Raw genomic sequence first — 21,460 nt, 5'->3', positions numbered from 1 at the left:
CCCTAAGTCACTTTGCTCAGTGATCTGAGAGCAAAGGCATTGGCTTGAGGGACCTTGTGAGATAGAGAACCATGGAACCTACCTTGGGAAGTTGAGTCATTCTTCATGACTCTATAACTTGCACCAAAAAGTCCCGTGGGTGTGTGGACAAGCCTCTTTGAACATAATTTTCACATTTTAAGTTTCATCATCCCGCTTTTCCCGCATACATACACTACAAAAGACAATATTGCTATTTACAAAGGTGAAGTCTTTTGGGTTACTGCTCAAAATTGCAGGCCCACAATGTGACGTTGATAGATTTTGTAACCGCCGTGTTATATTCTCTTGTAACCCCCGTGTTATATTCTCTCTTCTTTTCATGGTGAATGACGTCACAATGCTGACTAATTGAAGTCTTTCAAGCCTTTGCTTTATTTTACTCTTATATCACAAGTCTCATTTTACTAATTATAAATAATTCGTTGCCCAAGTTTGAAATCTGCCCAGCTCTCCCAGCAAACCGATTAGTGGTCTTTCTAGTCTGTTGAGGCTCATTTGAAATCTCGAGTCTCATTAGAGGACTGTAAGTATTTGAGTATGCTCTGCTCATGCGCTTCGAGCGATCTTGAGTAACAGAAAAAATAATTGCTATCAGTAATCTTTTGACCATCAACTTCTGCAGCTGTTTCGTCTAGTGGTCATTCTAGTCTACTCATGCGCTTCGTGCGATCTTGAGTAACAGAAAAAATATTTGTTATCACTATTGTAATATTGTGGTTTTTAATCATTCAGCTATCACCCTTTAGCGATATTTGGTCCATCCCGAGCCATTCCAAGTCTGTTTGTTAAAGTACTGTCCATTCATGCTGCAATTTTCTTCTAGCAATTGTACTGTGTTGTGTCTCTGCGTAATCTCATTATAGTCTGCCCATTCTCTATGTCGGATCTCAATCCAACTGAAAGAGAAGCCATGACAGAGAAGTCATCTGTCCCGGCAGAGCAAGAGACGTCCCCAATGCCTGCGTCTGTCGACACTTTGTCACTAGAGCATGCTCAAAGTGAAGGTGTAGGTGCGAATGAAAGCACCGTTGTGCAACCGCTTTCTCATAATCTGTTTTGGGTGATGTGCATTCTCTCTGACAAGCAAGATTACAGCTTTGTTGAAAAGATTCAGCTTCGACAAGATGAGGTTCTGAGACTCTGTAATAAGCTTGTGCCCTCTGCTGCCTCGGCTTCCTCAGATGATTCCCCGCGGGTTCGTATCAATTTCAATTCGCTCAATCAACTATGCTTATCTGCTGTCGGGTACTATGGAGATAAGGACATCATCATACGCACTTTCCGCAAGGAAAGTCTTGTAGATGATTCGGTTCTTGCTAGGATGGAAGGAGGACTATTAGAACCGGGATTCTACGTCAGTCTTCCTGATAAGGGAAATAGAGCTGTAGTTTTTTACTGGCATGAAGGTGAGGAATTGAAGAAAGCTTCTGGAAAGGATTTTTCTTGCAATTTTATCAGATACCTGGTTGAACTATGTGATACCGTACATGTGTGTGTTAAAGAGAGCTATCGCTTTGAAGCTCTGGCTGCCTCTGCAACCAGCACCAGCGCAAAAGCTAAGCGCACCAAAAGGATTGAAGTTTCTAGTGTGAAGAATTCGGAGAATGATGTGGAGCTCATGCCTGGTTATAATGTAAGAATTGACGGAGGAGCGTATAGTGAGAATGATGTGGAGCTCTTGCCTGGTAATAATGTTCAAATTGCAAATAATTGTAATGGAACAGCAATAATCTGCGAAGGGTATCACCACTGTTGTTTCCTGACAACAGAGAAGAGCGTTCCGAGGAAGTCTACAAAAACAGAAGAGGAGACTGTCAAAGCTTCTGAGTTTTGCAATAGGCTTAAAAGCTGGTTGTCGGGGTTTAATGTTGTTTACTCCAGACTGAGTAATGAGCAATTCGTCGAACTCCTGAAAAATTGTCAGCCCCAAGATTTTCAGATCTACACTAAGTTTAAGGAATCTATTGATACGAGAGAGTCCGCCATAAACACTACACAATTTGAGAAGTTTGAGAGATGCTTTCTCAAGGTTATTTCAGAATTCTGCCCGCACGTTCACCTTTTTGTGGGTGGCGAAAGTAGTGAAACAAATCTGGAGTCAAATTCACGCTCTGACGCAGGCAGACTTGAGCAGTTGTATCGAGAACTTTCAGCTATTTTAACAGGAGAGGATGGGACGTTGTTGCCGCTGGGATCTGACATTGAGTTCATATCTAGTAACGGTGCGGGTGAACATGTGGTTACTGTTGAAGGTTTGGGCCAAGGAAAGGAGACAACGCCTTTTATCTCTTATGGACAAGAAGTACATGCCAGATGCTCCAGTAAGTGTGGCTGCTCCTCAAAGATCGATGCAAAGGTGACGATTCAACAACTTGAAAACGGCACGAAGGACTTCCCACTGTCAGGTGATAAAATTGTATTTACTCCCGTTACTGCTAAATCAGGTTCTAAGAATGAAATTAAAGGGCAGGTTAATCTTGCGAGTGGCTTTTTTTCTACAATCCGTAGTTGGGTAGCGAGCATGGTTCCTACTGAATTGAGAACCCTCGAAATAAATATAATTTTCGCTGCCTTCTTGTTGGCTTCTGACGACCCTCTAGCTCAAAGCTTTATGCAAAACCATTTGAGAAACCAAAACATACAAATTCTGCTACCCAATTTCCAAGTTGCGTTTGAGAAATTCTTAAGTGTCCACTGCGCTAGGTCCACATATCCAGAGGCCCTCTTATCTAGTGAGACTGTCAAAGCCGTGTGTGGTCAAGTCTATAAAGAAAACATAAAGGAGTTGTGGACTCGTTTGTTTAGGAAGGGGGGAAGTTTTGTCAACAGTCGACTCAGAGAAGTGGAGGAGGAGTTTGTACAGCAATTGAAGGAGAAGATGTCAGTGTTAAAGAAGGACTACTTAGTAACCAGGTTTATTGAGGAAGTTACTGTTGAAAATCAGAAACGTTCATCTTGGTTTCCGTGGAGTTCGCAAGCGGAACTGAAGGTGAAAGTTACAGTAGAAGAAAACCTGTTCAACATTGCTTATAAAGTATGTGAACTGACTCCAATGGAGAAAGATATATCTGAGGTTAATAGCAACTCTGGGAATCCAATTGTCCTGACATATGGAGAACCATTAGAGTTGACAACCATTAATCCTCAGAATGAAAAATTATATAAAGTTGTCGTCCTCAAGTCCAGAGAGCTGATTGTTTTTGTTCACAGTTTAAGAGATTCCTCTTTGTATCTGTATCATTGTCCCAAGATTGGTGTCAGCATAAATAAGATTCATGCATTTAAGAGAGGATTCGAGTTGGTGGCTGTCGATGAAGCTACCAGATCTATTGCTCTATATGAAAAAGAGAAGTCAAAGATTTTAATATATAAGTTTGATGAGTGTTTTAGCAAGGTCTATTGGAGTGGAATTGAGCTCAATCTGGAAACATTTTGTGGGAGCAAGATCATTGTATGGATGCATTTAATTCCAGGGAAAATGGAGCTGCTCTTGGTTGATGATACCAACCAAGCAAGGGTGGCTGAAATCCATGAGAAGCCGATGATGAAGGCAAAGCATGTTTCTCTTTCTTTGCAGAAGCATTTTTTCAGAGCATGTGTCTCCGATGATGGCCGTTTCTTTATCGTTTTCAGGCAGCTGCAACGTCAGAGTGAAGATATTGATGTTGCGGGTGCAAGACAGGTAAATACTGAAAACATACTCGAAGTTGATATTTATGTTTTGGGTGATACCATGACCTACTTGAAAACAATCCCTTTGAATGCAAGAGGATGCAGAATTTCTGATTTCCAACAATTTGGGGTGAAATTTATGTGCTTCGGATTACAAACTCTGGTTTTGCTATATAGCCCTGTAGATTCTCCTGGTATTATCTTTTCCCATGTTCTGAAATGTTCTTTAGGCCAGATTAAAGGTTCTGAAGATGAAACAGAAATTGATGTGTCGTGCCCGTATCTGGGTTACATATTTCACATTTTTGACAAGTTTGCAACAGCACCTAAGTTGTTTCCAGATGCTATGAAGCGTATAACATTCAAAGTGGTACTGGGAAGTAGCAGTTCCGATCGCTACAACAGTGAGGCATGTCTCAAGTATTCAAAAGCACTTATCAAAGAGCTCCAGGTTAGTAAAGAAAAAGATTTTTCGAGCACGGAGATTCAATTTGAAGTGAATAATGTAGAAAATTGCCGAATTCAAGCTGCAGCAGTGGAGCAGACAAAGGTGAAAATGGGAACGTGGATTCGAAAGCTTGTTTGCCTTGTTCCCATCCAAGTAGCTCGTGTAGAAAACAATGCAATGTTAGTTCTCAAGGATGGTCTTCAACTCCCTGATGTTAGCTACGTGGAAAGTGTATCACTCTCTAACTCTATATGCTTCGGGTTCTATGATACTGTTCTTAGCAGTTGGAAGGACAAGGTCAAGGTCATATCTTCCATTGGAAAGCAGAGTAGCGGAAAGTCATATTTGTTGAATCATCTGTCAGGGTCTCTTCTTGATGTTGGAGGTGGCAGGTGCACAGATGGAGTGTGGATGACCATTGTAACGGGCGAATATGGAGATCGCAGTTGCTTGTATGTGCTATTAGACTTCGAGGGGCTTGGCAGTTTTGAGAGAAGCGAACAAGAGGATATGCTTCTCGCTGTTCTTAATGCTGCTGTGACCAACATCACAATATTCAACAAGAAGGTATGCCATTTCTTTCTATAAACACAAACTTTTCTACTATGTTTGCTTAAAACTTGGTCGTTAGATACGATAAAATGAATAATGTGGGGACATAGATTAAGTGTATAGAAATATTATATACATTTACAGATAGTCTAAGCATTTCTTCAACAATTATTTTTAATTAAAAAATTTTCTTTTGATTTTAATAACAATTATTTTATATAAATTTATATAAACAAGTTAATTGAATAATGTAATATATTAAATACTTTTTCTGATTATATCATATATTTAATGAAATAGGGATATCAAAAAATGGATTAGGCAAATTCAAATAATTCAAATAGCTATTAGTCTTCATTGCTTTAGTTGTCAAAACTACTTTTTCTGTCTCTCGTGATCACCAAAATTGTTCCTCCTCCACCTATCATGGTCGCCCCAAGTTCACCATCTTGATTACAATCATTCTTCCACCTTTTTTTGTAATCATGACTATCAAAACTTCTCTTGTCTTGCTTACCAAATCACTTTCATTATTTTTTATCAACTCAACTTCTTGTTGCCCAAGTTATTAAGATTTTGTATCACATTCAATATCTTGGACACAAACAATTCTCATCACTTACGTATAAAAACTATTCCTTATTCACATGTCATGGATATTGAAAATTCTCATGTCTTGGTTGCCATATTACCTTCATTTTAAGGTTTATCAATGTCTTCATGTCTTGATAACTAAATCACCTCTACTATCATAGTTGTTAGAGTTTTAATGTTTTGGTTACCAAATTTTTTTATCATATTCACTATCCTAGTTCAAAATCTTCTCATTATCTTGATTACCAAAATTTTGATAACCATTAACAAACCATCCCTTAATGTAAAAAATAAATAATTCAAAGTTTTTATGAATTTGCCATTTGTAATTCCTCTAAACTCATTTGTCCTCCACCCTCCTTAAACTAATAAATTTTAATTTTAAACACAATGTAAACACCTTAAAAAATATTATACAACACAATTTTGAATTAATATATAAAAAATTATCTCAAATTGTTAGAATTCATGTAAAGCTTTATTTTCAATAATATACTTTAAAAATTTTACATGCAAAATCATTAAGATTAAAAACCCACGACTTCTAAAATTCTAAAGATTTTTGATAGATCAATTAAATTATTTAAAAATTGAAATACTTAACGCTTTTCAGTTTTTACAACTACATTAGAAAAGAAAACAATTGTCTGTTAATTAGACAATGCATTACTACTAAAACATAAATACATAACTACAAACTGTACAATCTGATATGACAGGGATTTCGTTTAGATAAGGACACAGAATCTGCTTTCAGCCAGTTCCAGAGTGGGTTTAATTTGCTGAAGCAGGACAAAAAGTCATTTAAAGGTCTATTCTACATTGCCATCAAGGATGTGGACAAAAGTGATGTAGAAGATCATATCCAAGAATTTTGTGAGAAGATATCTCAAATATGCATCAAGTCGACAGAAAAATTCAGTTCAAAAATGTATGATGTCAAGGTCGAGATTGCTGCTATGGCTCCTTATAATAGATCTGAGTATTATAGAGAAAGCTTGAGTGAGCTAGCAGAAACGGTGGCAGAAAGAGTCGATTTTTGCTATGATAGTGGATTCACCTTCTTGAGGGATCTGAAGCTTATTATAGCTCAAATTGCATCCAAAGACAGGATTTCTATTCACAGCAAGCGGGCTTCTGAAAAAGTTGATATTTTGAGGAGAAATCTTCTATCTGCGGTCCAATTGGGATCTCTTCCTGGGACAAATGTGAATGAAGAAATTCGGGTCTTGCATAATTTCGACACAAAGAAAGAAATTCCTGATTTTCCTGTTGTTGTAGGCGATATATCGTGGAGCATAAAAGATTCGGGACTCTGTCTCTCAAAGGGTTTAGAATCAGCAAGTCATGTTACTGTAAGGGACGTTTTATCCCAAATCAGGTCAAGACTGGAGATTGTTTTACCCAGGAATGGTAGAAGCGGCAACGAGTGGTTTTCTTTATTCCAGAAGTTCCTGGTGATCCTGGCTGACAGAAGACGTTACAGAGTTCAAGAGTGGATAAGTTCAAACACCACGGATATTTGTGATACTGATGAAGTGAAAAGTTTGAAGCTAGAGGCCAATGTAGCTCTTGACAAAGTAAAGAAAGGCTTATCAGTTTGTGGATGCAAATGTTCTGACTGCTTCTGGAGGTGTGTGATGGATAAAGGCCATGGTGATCAACATTCTTGCATGGGGAGTCATTCGTGTACAGAAAATTGCAGCTATTGCTCTCGAGAGGGAAATGTCTTAAGGTCATGCAGGGGTTTGGCAGGGCATGAAGGAGCTCACGACTGCAAAGAGAAAAATCATACCTGCAGTGAGATGGATTCTGGGGACCACGGCCAGCTCAAAGGCAAGAATAAAAATGCTCTGGACATTGAATCCACCTATAAAAAGCATCAGTGCCAAAGGAGTTCTTTCGAGTATGAAGCTGGGTCGGAGCAATGCTTTGACAGCACATGCCAATCTTCCGATTACTTCTTGCGGCGCCATATAGATCAGTCAGGCTTGCACGATACAGTGCATAGCAATGTGAGAAATGCAGGATTCATTCCAGCGGGCAAAGATATTAATATTCAAGATAGCAAGCATAAATGGGGAGAGATAGTGGTGCCAAATATGTACTGCAAGAAACAGGGTGGAGGGTATAACCATCTGGTTCCTTGTCCGGGGTTCAGCAAATTCACCGGCAAACTCTACGATGGTTCGAGGCACAAAACTGTTCCACAAGAGGTGATGACTCATGAGTCTTTCTGGCAATATGTTAGCAGTGAAGAGTTTGACTATTGTAAATCGGAGGAGCTTGACACAAAGTCAGGTCTTCCTGCTATAACATATTGCACTGAAACAGGACAGAATCTGAACTCTGCAGGGTATATTACTGATGATAGCCATCATTTTGGTTGTGATCAGTCTAAGAATGTCCCTCACCATGTCATATTTGTCATTGACAAATCAGGTTCGATGGGTTTCTCAGACAGTACACCCAGCATGATAAAGTTCGATACACATAAATGTAGGCTTGGATGCGTCTACGAGGATATTCTATGGTTTATACGGCTCCGCCTTAAAACAGTTTCTGATGATTCTGTGTCTGTCGTTCTGTTTGATGAGAGCGCAACTGTAGCAATAGAGATGGAGGATATGAAAGAAAGTATTGTCGATCACCTTCTTCAGCGGAAGCCTGGTGGAGGAGCTATCTACTCATCAGGGTTGGATGCTGTAGAGAAAATATTAATAAAAGGATCCCAGCAACCCTCTGTCAACGTGAAAATGCCAGTTGTTATCTTCCTTAGCGATGGGGCAAACAATGGTGGGGAGAATCCCCTGTATTGTGTGGACAAAATGAAAAGAGCAGAGCCTAGATTGATGCTTCACACAATTAAGTTTGGAATGGATCCGACAACTGATACGCTGATTGAAATGGCAAAGAAAGGAGGCGGAACATTTGGTAAAAAATTAAATGAGAATCTGTTAGCCCGTGGCTCTTAGAATCTGGGAAATAGTCTCAACCCCAAGATGCAGAGGTTATGTAAGGCATCCCCTGCCTGCTATACTTTTTAATATTTGTTTTAGGTATCATATGTAATCATCAGATCATTTTGTGCTCGTTATATTTTTTGAATTCTGATGTTTCAATAGGCCCAGTATGCAGCCTAGCTACTTCGGAAACTAAGTTGTGTATGTCTTTGGGCTCTGTAGGTTGCTTATATGTCCATTAATCATCTTTTGTGTAGAGCACTGAAATGCGATATTTTGTGGAGTGTATATATATGCACACTCATACTAGAAGTTTTTTCTTGTTCTGTAGGTTGCTTATATGTCCATTAATCATCTTTTGTGTAGAGCACTGAAATGCGATATTTTGTGGAGTGTATATATATGCACACTCATACTAGAAGTTTTTTCTTGTTAAGAGTTATTTTTTTTGGGACTGAGATACAATAGTTGGATTAGTTTTATGATTATTTCCATGTCAGTTTATATAAAAATGGGGCACTGGCAATCACAGGTTGCATTAAATGGGCGCATCCTGTGCCATTGCTGCCCTTAACTGAAGCCACGATCTTACAATTTTTATCTCATATTGAATTCATATACATTCTGGCTGCCCTTCTTATTCTTATTAGTTCCTGCCTGCTGGAACTATACCAGGGGCTTCTAACATTAAGTAGTGACTTCTAACATTAAGTAGTGATTAATCAATGCCTTGACAAGCCAATCGCCGTTCATTTTTTTGTTTGTTGGTGTTTTCCTGCTATGTTTTAGTATAGAAAAGTGCAAGTTTACTAAGCTTGAAATACATTTAAAATATTTATCTATAATGTGATTGGGTTGAAGTCGGTGGGTCAGAGAAAAATTGCAAATACGAGACGAGAGAATGCAAGTCTGCGGTGCGTTGCAGAGCATTAGAGCATCTCTGGTGGCCTCCACTATTTTTGATAGCATTTTAGGCTTCTTGAAAACTAATGGGAATAGAAGGTGCTCAGGTGGAGGGTTATGTCCTTACACCCACCCTGCAATGAAATGAAACAAACGTCAATCGAAGGGCTTGGAGGGGCATTCTACCATATAGTTTTATCTTACAAAACAAGTGTATCAAGGGATCATATCCATTCCGTGGATTGTGAAATTGGTTCGGGTTTTGCTCACGGATGTTCTCCCAGATGTAGGATATCAGCGGCCCCCTTATTTCAGTCTTGCAAGTTCTGTTTTTTCCTTTTTGAAACTTCTCCTGTGATCAACCTGTTTTTAACAGGGCCGGCCCTTGTATGGTTTTGTTTTTCCTTTGAATGTATGGGTTTGGATTTTGAGATAGTGGTCGAAAATAGATATAACTCATAGACGAGCATTAACTTCTCAAATTGAACTGTCTGACCAAGAAAGCTGATTAAAAATCTGTACCTATAAGTTTTGTATAAGCAAGCATTGCTGCATCTTTTCCTGTGATTTGAAGCTCTTTTGAAACACAGACAATATTGTTGTTCGAGATGGTGATCTAGGGATTAGACTTAATTCAAGAAGGAATCCCGAATCCCTACATCATCATCTTCTATGCAGAAAGAGGGTTTGACCTTGACCTATCGAATTAGTTGGAAACATGAAAGCATTATTCGGCTGAAGCACATGTGACTGGAAACTGGCTACAACTATTGAACAGATTGTCTTTGAAGCGCTTAGGGACCCCATGGTTGATCAAAATGCCATTAATTCTTTCATTATCTAACTAGCCTGGACCCAAGGTACTTATTTTTAACAATGTACTGTAAAATATTTCCAGAAGGATATACAGTAGCTGGATTAATGTTTGACAAAGGATCTAGCACAAAATAGAAATACTTGAGGTCTGTTAATCACAAAAACTTACTTCTAGAGTGGCCACAGTCTGCCTGTTAGGTTCTGATGGCTTTGTTGCTATTTTGGAAAATTTCAAAAGATACATTTCAAAAAGTACAAGATATATGTTTATGTTCTTCACAGTGTAGTAGTTTCAAATATATACCAAAAGTTTCATGCCTTTTGTTGGAAGTTTCTTGCCCTGTCTCTGACATTGAGATGAATATAAAATGCCAAACTATTTGATCTCAAATTGTCCTTTGTATGTTAAGCAGGTTTTAATGGGGCTGATATCAATACTGATCATCTCTACCTACACAGTATGATGCCCATTTTCATTACAGTGATGCTGCTTATGTTTGCATGGCAGTGTTGTCGTTGCAGATGTTATTATGGATGCCTGTATATCCAAAACCAATATTCACTATCCACTGTTGGCATCAGATATACAGAGTTTTAGTGGCACACGGTCATCCATTGGAGCACTTGTAGGTTTCTGCACAAATGGTGTGGCAGTACATTTCGTTGGTGCTCAGGTTCTGATCTATAAATTTCTCTCTCCCAAACCTGATGCTAGAAATTAGTCAAAGTTATGATTATCTTTGTTATGTTCGTCTATTTGGGTTCAGGCAAGTTTGTAGGTTATTCTAATCAAGTATGACACAGCACCAACAATGTGATATCATATACTGCACAAATTTGTCACCACACTATTGAAAACTAGTTTAAGATGCAAATTAAATCTGGAAAAATACATACTGTTGGTGAACATAAATCTATTTACATTTATTTGAGCATTGGATCAATCATGTCCGGTTAAGTATTCTTTTGCTATCACAGAAAACTCAGCTATTTGATGTTAAGCATTGATCAAACTTTGAAGCAGAAATGCAAATTTAGAAATGGGTTACTTAAGGAATGATTTCCCCTGTAACTTTTACCTGTCCCACAATAGTTATCAGAAAGGGAGAATGGCGTGTAACAATTTTCTATTTAATTTACTCTTTTTATTAGGCCGACAACCAAAGATATGACCTAGTAGGCACTGGCAACACAAGACATTTTATGCATTCTATTTACTTACAAATTCAAACATGCTTTAGGGTGAAAGTCCAGACCAAGTGGTGTATTAGAATGTTCTTTTCTCTTTGATATGTGAACTACCAAAATAAAATCATGGAAGATTTATAATTTATTTTGTCATATGAATCTTAGGTTCTCACAGTCCACATTAGTAATTGTATGAAAAATTTAGCAGAAAACTCTTTGAAATCTTTGACAACAGAGAGACGGAGTCTGCATCATCTTGAATACTGTTAAGTATGGCTTCTAACAGGGGATACATATGACATAAAAATGTATTAATACAATAAATTATTTTCATTTTGAACACACCTTAAATTTATAATTTTTATTCTCACATCCTCCATACCAAAGATCTGTTTCGTGATCGTTGGCTCTTCTATTATCGACTTGCAAGAAGTTGCAGCATTCAGCATCACAATATACTGACCAAACAGACATCACATTGGACTTTACTACTCCACCACTGCCATATCACTCTTGGCTCCTCAAATCCGGGTTGATATCGAATTAAGAAGCCTCTCATTTTCTACAATGGATTCTAGTTCCTTCACCACTATATCCATGCTGGGTCGATTTTCTGGCAGTTCCTCTACACAACACAAGGCAAAATTAAGAAGATTTTCAAAGCCTGTAATGTACATAGACTGCTTTAAAACTGGATCCATTAATTCATGTCGAAAGCCTCTGAATCCCTGTAATTCCAAGACCGTTTTGACCTCTTGAACCAAATTTTTACCCCTTTCAATAGGGGGTCGTGCAGTAATAAGCTCCAGCAATACAACACCAAAACTATAGATGTCACTCTTCTCTGTAAGCTGTAGTGTCATGTAGTACTCTGGATCCAAGTAGCCCTGAAAGAAAGATCACTATTCTTCATTAGTTAAATATTATTTTTGGGTATCGATTGTGTGGAACATTCAGTACTACTACTTTCTCCAGTGGTCCATCTTCCTTAGCATTCAACGCATCAGCATTGCTATTACCTAACCCATAGAAAGATGACTTTAAGAGCAAACAAATGAACCGTTGCATTATTGAGTTACAGTTCATATATGGAATAACCCCACCTTCCTGTGAGGTTACTTGTCCTAACTACTATTATTCAACAACATTTGATTTTCAAAGATACAGTATAGAAATAGTTAAGGAAAAACCTTACCATTGTTCCTTTTACTTGAGTTGTTACATGGCTTTGACCTCCAGCACGTACACCGCCGTCTGAAACAACTCTAGAAATACCAAAGTCCGCAACCATGGCAACCAACCTTTCATCCAGTAATATATTGGTAGATTTGACATCTCTATGTATTATGGGTGGATTTGCAAATTCGTGGAGATAGTTTAAACCCTTGGCGGCACCCAATGCTATAAGAATTCTTCTTCTCCAATCCAGACGAATACCAGTTTGTCCTGTTAACATCCCAACAAAATCTGATTACCATAACAGGTTTCTAATTCCAAAATCATTTTTATCACCAATTCTGGCATAAGCCAAGAAAGCAAAATATCAACATACCATGGATACTTTCTCTGAGAGTTCCATTTGATATATATTCATACACCAGCATCTGTTCCTCTTTGTCAAAGCAAAACCCAAGCAATCCCACAATGTTCCTATGATGCACTCGCGATAACAATTCTATCTCGTTCTTGAATTGTTTTCTATCTTTCAGAGATGCTTGATTGGCCCTTTTTATAGCCACCATTTCGCCTCCGCTCAGAATTCCTTTGTAAACCTGATTAAACGTGTGAAACAGAGATTTTAAGGCCTAATTTACTCATGAGCTTGAGATTGATCACGAGGTTAAAATCTAAATTTTACAACATTTCAACATATAAATACAATATAAGGTTGCTACTCTGCATATAACTGATCTAATTTTTTACCTTTGCCTAGTAATCTTCTCTACATTCTATGCAAAACAAGTGCAGGTGAAATTCAGTTTGGAACTGAAAACTGAAAAAGCTTCTCATAGGATCATTGGTTTGGAGAGCAGTTTTGTACAAGTTTCCTTATCGAGGTCGAAGCCCCTGAAAAAGAATTCCGACTCCAGAGAACGTTCTTGTTGGAAAACTCGAGAAAAATACACAGGTCTTATCCTATTATATTTGCAGATGCATGCAACTACAACTAGGATCAGGAAAACCATTATGCTAATTTGTAATATATTTTGTACAAATAGTTCTATTTTGCGTTGGGCTGTTTGTACAAAAGCAACAAAAAAGACAATGGCAGCATAATAGTTACAGAACATATCAATGGCAATAAGCCGAAGAAAGTCAATTAACAGTAAACTCAACTACCAGTGTGGTGAGAAATATAGCCCAGCAAAAAAGAGCAGGTATTAAACAAGAACCCTATTAACATAAAAGAGTAATGATCAGAGCATACAAAACCGGGGAGCCAAAAGTCCACTTTCATTTTTGCAACGAATTTTCATCTTGAACCTCTACTTGAGGGGGGAAGAGAGCCATTGGGGAAGGATTGTGAGAAATGGTTTTTATTTATATTTTTTTAATATGTCAATTTTTTTAATAAATGATAATATTAACATTTATTCATTAAAAATAGTGCAGATGAAAATGAACGATTAAAATGTCAAGAATGTCGTTCAACTCAAAAGAACGGTAGCTGTCCTGACAATGCATTGGCCATCAGGGTCTTGGTACAAAACAAGGTAACAAGAAAGAAATGGCAGGATCTTGGTGAGAAAATGAGATTCAGATAACCATATATTCCCCTGTACAGAACAACATTTCGTCGCTGAGAATAAATCCATAAATGGAAGCCAAAATTCATGCTAAGCTCTAATCTGAAAAGTGTATATCGCATTTTCTTTACAAGTGATACTGCTTGTCCTAGATGCAAGTAGTAAAAGCAGGAAATGGAGAGGCTTCGAATAAGGCATAAGATTAGAATAGGTCACCTTGTTGAATTAATTTCCTACCAACCAACAAAAGTTATATTCAGGATGCTTTAGAACACCAATTAATGACAATAACAAATATATGTGGTAGTGATCTAAGCCTAAATATTTGTAACCTTTTTTACTCTGTTCCATAAGTCCAAGGTCTGTGTTCATGCGTTTTACATACAAGATGGATCTTACCTTTATCTATTTTAAAAGGGATGTAATAATGACAGAAAAATGTAAGTGAGACCAGGTTTCTTTTAGTTTACCTTGCCATATGCTCCCGAACCAATTTCATTCATCTGAGCAAATCTATTTGTAGCTTTTTCTAGCTCCATATAAGAAAACATTCTCGCACCTTTAAGGTTTGGAACACTTGTACCTTGTTCTTCTTTGGATTCCCAGCCAGCTGAAATAGCTCCCATGTACAAGTTATAATTGTACTAATTCTGTGCTCAAAAGTAAACTCTTAAATAGATGTTAAATCAAATGTAAATTTAGTGGCATGCTATACCAAAAGGTTTGTGCAGTTTAATTTCCCCATCGGCCCTTCTTTTCTGCACCAAGGCATAAAATCCCATGCAAGCAATCATCATAATTAACACAGCTGCTGTAATCGACAGAACAATTATTGTAGTCGAGCTAAGGCTGTTAGATGGCACTGAATTACCTGGTATTAGCCATTCAAACTCGAAGTGAGTGATATAAAAGAACAGTCACGTCATGAATTATTATAGCGAACTATAAACTCAGTAAATTATTAGGATATACATACCAACGAAATATGTATCGCCTATAAAATAAGTAGTTCCAAATGAACTTGGGGCTTTATAGTTTTGGCTGCCCATCATGAAACCTGTCCCAATAATCTCTGATCGTCTAAAACCAGTTTTATTAACAGGAAAAATCTGCACTTCAGAGGTTAAATAGTTCTGGTCGTCAAAATTTGCAGACCGAACAAAGACTGAATCAGCACCCAACTTTGTCTGTAGTGTAGTCTCTAACTCCATGAATCTCGATGCATTGTTCAGATCTGAAAATGAGGGAGCCCTGAATTTCAATTTACCCTCATATGGTATCTGGCATTGGCAGGTCCTTGGATTTGGTTTGGAATCTGCAGAGCATATTTTGTCTCTGCAATGTGTCAAAGGAGTTGAATAGGAATGACCTTTGTAATAAGGTTCACATGCTGAAGTGTTCCACAGGAGGGCTGATTCAAGGTTGCAAGCTGGATTTCCTACAAGCCTACAACTTCAGATTTTCAATCATTAAAACATTCTACAATGTTAATTATTAATACATTAAACAAAAAGCATCAGTCAGTGTACTTTGTAATCCAAGGTAAACATACCTTACGGTGATAGCTTTTTGAAGTTGAGCTCCAATGATTTTGTTGTTCTCAAGATCTATCAATACCAGGCTCCGACTAACATTGCTTGTGACTTTAAATGTCCCATTCAAAGTGTTATTACGAAAATTCCTAAAACATTATTCATAACAATCTTTAGTAATTAAACCATTGATTCTGATTATAGTATAATATAATATGTTTTGACACTCACAAAGTCTCAAGAAGGGGCAGCTCAAGAATCTTGTGGTAAATCTCTCCTGTGAACCTTAAATTTTCCATTGCTCTGAGGAAAATGGAAGAATAAATGAAAACATAGCTTATTTCATTAGTGTCAGATTCAGTAAAACATGGGCTTGGCATCTATACAATACAACAAACCTACATTGTTGTTAACTGTTGTAAAGAAGCCAACCATGGAGGAATTTCCAAGGGATCAAACGAATTGTTGCTCAAATCCCTGATAACAGAATGATCATTAGTCTATGAGAGTGAATGTCTTAAGCTTTCAAGCAAGATTGCCGCTTAAAAACTACTTACAAGTAGTGAAGGCGGGTCAAAGTGGATAAGTCAGGTACAGCACCATTCAATTTGTTGTTTGATAGATACCTGATGACAGAAATAACCCAAGATATTTGTTTTATAGAATACATCCCTACAAATGAAAAACTCAAGGAAACTGGAACCTTTTAGCAACACCTAAAACTTTAGCTGAAGCATCAATTTTTATACACATTACATTAGAGAATCGCTAGTCAATGACAAATATCAAGTCTTTTCTCTTCTCAAATCGGCATTTTCTGATGACAGCTTGTGACTTGTTTAACTTGAACTTTTTATACAAATGGTACTTTGACAAAGTATGTGATGGGAGTTTTTCGAATTCTGCTGTATGGTTTTGAGTCTACCTAAATTAATGCATATTTTATAGGCTGTCGCTCTTGCAAATCCATCATTTATAAGAATTCATTTAGGTTGTGCACATAAAAAATAGATAAACATAAATGAAAATCTGGCAGGTTATCTATCTTAACAATATTCTAACTCAAATATTCTTACTCATTGAGTTTACTGCACGATAACAGTGATAATATTTTTTATTTAAAAAATTAAGGAGGTTTCATTTTAATCATGTATATATAAGAAATTAAAATTATGAGATGAGATATTGTATTCACAAATCTTCTTTTGATCTTACTTTAGAAATCATGTTTATTTGTAAAGCGAGATGTATATGAAAGAATCAAAATGTACTGTTGACCATGTTTTTTATTAATTTAAAAATCATGATTTTTTTTATTTTCAATTAATTTAAAAATATAATCAACAATACATTCTGATCCCTACATAGACATCGCCTCTGTAAAAAGACATTCAATATTAATAAGACATTCAATATTAATAATTATGAATTCTGAGGTAGAAAAAAAGGGTTTATGACATATTTTACAAATTGTAGCAATTTATGAAACCTAACCCATTCTCTTTTGAAATGTGATGGTTGCCTCAGTATGATTGAAGCATAATGAAAATATCTTAATAGTGGTCCTATCTTATAACTATCAGGGGTCAACTGTTTTGGGAGGATAAACAAGATTTATTAGGTGGGATATTTGCTGTGCATAGTGAATCTATATTTTACTTTGTTTCGCCATTACTAATGCCATTAATAGCTAGCTTATCTAAAAACCTACTACACTTTTTCATAAATAAAAGAGACGTGCACCTTTTTACAAATGATCTTAGCACTGCGACCAGCAATAAAGTATCCACATGAGTGCCAGCAGAGATCAACAACCAATGAGATGGACAGGTCTTTAAATTTTATGTTATTGTTTAAACTTTAAAGCATGAAGGGGCCCACAATTCATAAACAAAGTGCAACTTGTAAAGATATGAATCTGTATCGAATTGGAAATGGCTTAATCTCTTAGTTTCTAATCATTTTATTGTGGTTATTGTCATTAAGACTCAAATTCTAATTAGAATGTTATTGCTGAATATTCATGTTGAAAAGTGAAACTTCTGTTTTTCTCTCTGTAATCTCACCAATTCATAAACCTGATAAAAAACATTTACCAACATTGGACAAAATTTTATAACAGCACAAAACTGACTTTGAAATCCAAGACATTTTTACAAACACTTGCATCCAGTGGTGTGTCAATTTGATTCTAACCAGGTACTTCCTAGCACCTTAGAAAGAGGGCAAAAAAAAAAAGTGTATGAGATTCAAGACTCTTACAGTTCCGAAACATTTCTCAAATTCCTGATGTTGGAAGGAATTGAACCGCTTAAAGAGTTCCTATCAAGCCTCCTGTAAATAACAGGAAATGAACAGCCTAATGTTATAGATTCTCTATGGGTTGTAGACAAATGTATAGCACAAAAAGTTGATAGCTTTTGTATACTCACAACACCTCCAAGGATTCTACCAGTTCCAAAGTAGAGGGTATTTCTCCCGTGAAAGCATTTCCATCGAGCAGTCTGTTCACAATACCAGCAACCAGCATTCATACCATTACAATAAATTAGATTTTTAGCACATATCCTCCACGATAGGAATTTAAAACTGATGATTTTTATTTACTCACAGGTGAACTAGCTTCATCGTGGAATGAAAAAGGTTTGGTGAAATTGTGCCTGTTAGCTTATTCCTGTTTAAGTGACTTGATACCCAAAAAGAACAAGACAAAAAGAACAAGAAAAATAAGCCATTATCATAATAGTTTTGTTCTAAGAAGTAATTTGTCTGTAGCGGCTAAAACCTATGTTGCAAGGGCAAAAACACTTACAAGTGTCTTGCATCATGAAGTTTGTCTAGTCCATTCTCATTTGTATTCGAGACTGGAAGAGAGCCACTGAGCTGATTATCAGCAAGATCTAGCCAGTGGAGTTGTGATAAATTACCCAGGGCAGGAGGAATAGCGCCAGTAAAACCATTTGAATTCAAGGCTCTGAATTCAATACCACAGTAACATTAATCAAGTACTTGGTAGGTCTAATTACGAAGCAAATAAAAGTCTAGAACGTTCAAGAAAAAATACAATACAAGAACTTTTAGCCCATACGGGCAATCTTACAGAAAGTTCAGATTTAACAAATTCCCCAACTCATTTGGAATTTGTCCTGAGAAACTGCATCCAATCATCAACCTGGACATTACAAAATGTCATTAGCCTGCAAAAGGAACATGATCTGAGCTATTTTCTGATTTTGAATCTATTTGACATTATTTGTTAAGTCCAATGAGATTACTGATGTCAAAGTTATACAGCCTTACATGATTTTCAGATTGATCAAATTCCCCAAGCTGCTGGGAATGGATCCAGTCAAGTCCTTATTGTATGATACATCCCTGCAGTGCCCATATAAAGATTATCTACAAAATCATCGAGTACAAGCCATGATATGTCTATTGATATCCATACGTCAGACATGTTCAGTCATGCAATGAAATATGTGGGACGTACAGTGTTTCAAGTCCACTAAGAGAACCAATTGCACTTGGAAGAATTCCCTTGAGTCCCATTGTTGATAATTTCCTGTACCAAAAATTCAAATATTTCAGAAATGCTATGAGCTCTAAAATTTAATTAGTTCTATATTGATTTTAATGTATAGAGAAGCCTTACAATGAGGTCACTTGTGAGTTCCAGGTGCAGTTAACCCCATCCCAATGAGACCCACACGGATCTGAAGCTCTCCAATTGGGTGGCACTGTGTCTTTCCATTCCAATTTTAGTTTGTTGAGATTAACCACTGCAATATTAAGGGAAGGTATCCATCAATACATACCAAGAAAACTTCAATCAAAGACAAATATGTAAAGTCATAATTTAAACTGATGTTTTCTCCCATTTTTCACAACTGAATACAAAGCATGTTTTACTTACAGTCTTCATTCTTTGTCAGGCTTTCAACACCGCCCCAACTTGCAAAACAGACAGCCAGAACAAGGAAAGAAGAAATCAGAAGTTGGGTTTCCATGTTTTCCAAAGTTCAAAAGCCAGAGCATTTGGAAACTGAACTTGAAACTAATGAAAGCGCAAATCAACAGTGGAAGAAATTAGTGAAATGGCGATAACTCTTTGGAGTCGAAGTTGGTGAGTTGTATTACTCAACCAGTTAATGCTATCCTTCTCCATTTTGGCCATCCAGTGGTACCGTAGTCTCATTACTATCTTAAAAGTTGCATTTAAGAGGACTTTATTAGTACTCGTGGATATGTTTTAAAAATTGGTTTTTCCAATTAATTGAGTAGACAAAAATCCAACTTTTTCCTGTATAATGTATTCGATAGTGAAAAAATCTGATTGAACTGTTAAATTGATCTTTTATCGATGCACATATTTAATATTTCCGTTCAATTTCCCTAATCTCATGTTACATATTAAATATCATGACCAACAATTTAGTCACCGTGCTTACAGTGCAGTGGATCAGGTCTAAAGTTGAACAAATTTCCAAACATTGTACTACTTTTTAAACATAAAACGTACAGATTCTTTTGCTATGTAAAACTTTTCTAATGTGTTTTGATTAGACTAATCTATTATATCATTGACAATAATAAAATTTTCTACACGATGAAATCAAAAACATTGTTCCGCATAACACTGCGGACAAAGAAATTTGTGAAGTGACTTGACTAGCAAAAAATTTATGACACGGTGAATACGACTAACAACTAGCAATCGGCGTCATGGGCAGAAGTCAAGCTTTATATCATTACTGCAATCTGCCATTTACTAGCCATTTTATGACATTATTAAATGGCAATTTTATGTTTAGGTGCATTATTTACCCTGAATCAGTATTGTCTCAGTAATGGGAATTTCATTAAACTGAGTTGTTATAAAACAGTTGATTAAGGTGTGTCATAATATAATTTAAATAGTGTGATTAAATCATTACAATTTATATAATCACTTTGTTTAATTATAATGTTACATATTTCAAATATACTTCATTATTAAATTTAAGTTCAAAAAATAAAAATAAAAATTTTAAATAAATAGAAATCAAAATAACAAAACCATTTTTACATAAATATATTTATGATTTATACATTTTTTTACTTTATTTAAGAATTATTTCATTTTTTTAATATCTATCATTGTGTCTCAATTTTTAAAATAGAAGTGATGGTATGATACTTCATTAAAGGACATCTCTCAAATATAATTATATTTATATGGTATTAATACTTAAGTTTCTATATAATATAAAAATATATCACTTATTAATATTATTTTAGTTATCATCATACAATTTAATAATATAAAACTTTGATACTAAAATAATATTATTAATCATATGGTACTAATATTTTTAATAATGAATTAATAAATAACAACAACATAATAATAAATATATACAATAATATTATAGTATAATTATAATATAGGAATCCTAATGTTTATCTATATGACTCTCACTTTAACTTAATCTTAAATCTAATCATATAGATCTAATTGAACCATAACATATTTAACCTAACATGCTCAACATAAATCTAATCAAAGATGGAGAGAAAGAGTAGGAGTGGGTCAGGAGCTAAGGTTTTGACTGCTGAGGGAGAAGTAAGGGAGGATGAAGGAGGAGATAGCGAATCTGATGATGATGGGGGTTTAGGCCCCTATTTCCCTTGGCGGCTATGGATCTTTGGTTGCTTGTTGTTGAGAGGTATGGGTCTGCTTTGCTCCTTCTTCTCGTGGCTCAACTTGGGTGGAGGGTTGTTTGTAGAAGGGGACTTTTTCTCTTTGTTTCTTGTTTGCCCTTCTTGATTGCTAGGGCTTTATGTCTCTGGGTGGTGCTCTTTTTGGGGTGCATCCTTCCTTTGCAGGGGTGGTTTTGCCCCCTTATACATTTATTGTGTAGTGCCTAACAAGAGCGTTGAATCTGGTTTTGTTGTTGATCTCGACCAAGGGGTTTGTGATAGCCTTGGCTATTCTATCGTCCTTACTTACTGCATTTTCCTTTG

The 21,460-nt window shown here is 36.4% G+C and overlaps 2 protein-coding genes across 6 annotated transcripts; one reads left to right on the top strand and one right to left on the bottom strand.

Annotated features, from left to right (window-relative positions):
• The first annotated feature begins 497 nt into the window (after positions 1 to 497).
• Positions 498 to 19,524, top strand: LOC131060344 (uncharacterized). Of its 3 annotated transcripts, XR_009110334.2 has the most exons (4): positions 498 to 4,729; positions 6,028 to 8,323; positions 10,404 to 10,664; positions 19,390 to 19,521. XR_009110334.2 is itself a non-coding variant. In XM_057993521.2 (3 exons), the coding sequence occupies exons 1-2, from the start codon at positions 920 to 922 to the stop codon at positions 8,281 to 8,283; spliced, it is 6,066 nt and encodes a 2,021-aa protein (XP_057849504.2). In that variant the 5' UTR covers positions 498 to 919; the 3' UTR covers positions 8,284 to 8,323; positions 19,390 to 19,524. The 3 variants fall into 3 exon arrangements, 2 of the variants coding, with proteins under 2 accessions (XP_057849504.2, XP_057849503.2); XM_057993521.2 differs by lacking the exon at positions 10,404 to 10,664 and having other exon boundaries at positions 19,390 to 19,524; XM_057993520.2 differs by lacking the exons at positions 10,404 to 10,664; positions 19,390 to 19,521 and having other exon boundaries at positions 6,028 to 8,729.
• LOC131060345 (leucine-rich repeat receptor protein kinase HPCA1) lies at positions 11,430 to 19,507 on the bottom strand. Of its 3 annotated transcripts, none has more exons than XM_057993522.2 (19): positions 19,371 to 19,507; positions 19,110 to 19,236; positions 18,948 to 19,019; positions 18,758 to 18,832; positions 18,558 to 18,629; positions 18,270 to 18,431; positions 18,069 to 18,143; positions 17,890 to 17,961; positions 17,720 to 17,791; positions 16,015 to 16,083; positions 15,860 to 15,934; positions 15,689 to 15,760; positions 15,478 to 15,606; positions 14,902 to 15,377; positions 14,641 to 14,796; positions 14,396 to 14,535; positions 12,731 to 12,950; positions 12,374 to 12,624; positions 11,430 to 12,065 (listed from the first exon to the last, which is right to left on the bottom strand). In XM_057993522.2, exons 1-19 carry the CDS (start codon positions 19,462 to 19,464, stop codon positions 11,700 to 11,702), a joined length of 2,775 nt encoding a protein of 924 aa, XP_057849505.1. In that variant the 5' UTR covers positions 19,465 to 19,507; the 3' UTR covers positions 11,430 to 11,699. The 3 variants fall into 3 exon arrangements, with proteins under 3 accessions (XP_057849505.1, XP_057849506.1, XP_057849507.1); XM_057993523.2 differs by having other exon boundaries at positions 14,902 to 15,371; XM_057993524.2 differs by lacking the exons at positions 15,689 to 15,760; positions 15,860 to 15,934; positions 16,015 to 16,083.
• Positions 19,525 to 21,460: the final 1,936 nt, after the last annotated feature.

Source organism: Cryptomeria japonica, chromosome 7 (genome assembly GCF_030272615.1).
Source record: "Cryptomeria japonica chromosome 7, Sugi_1.0, whole genome shotgun sequence".
NCBI classification, from domain to species: domain Eukaryota; kingdom Viridiplantae; phylum Streptophyta; class Pinopsida; order Cupressales; family Cupressaceae; genus Cryptomeria; species Cryptomeria japonica.
Note: the sequence above shows the minus strand (reverse complement) of the source record. Positions and strands in the feature narration are given on the sequence as shown.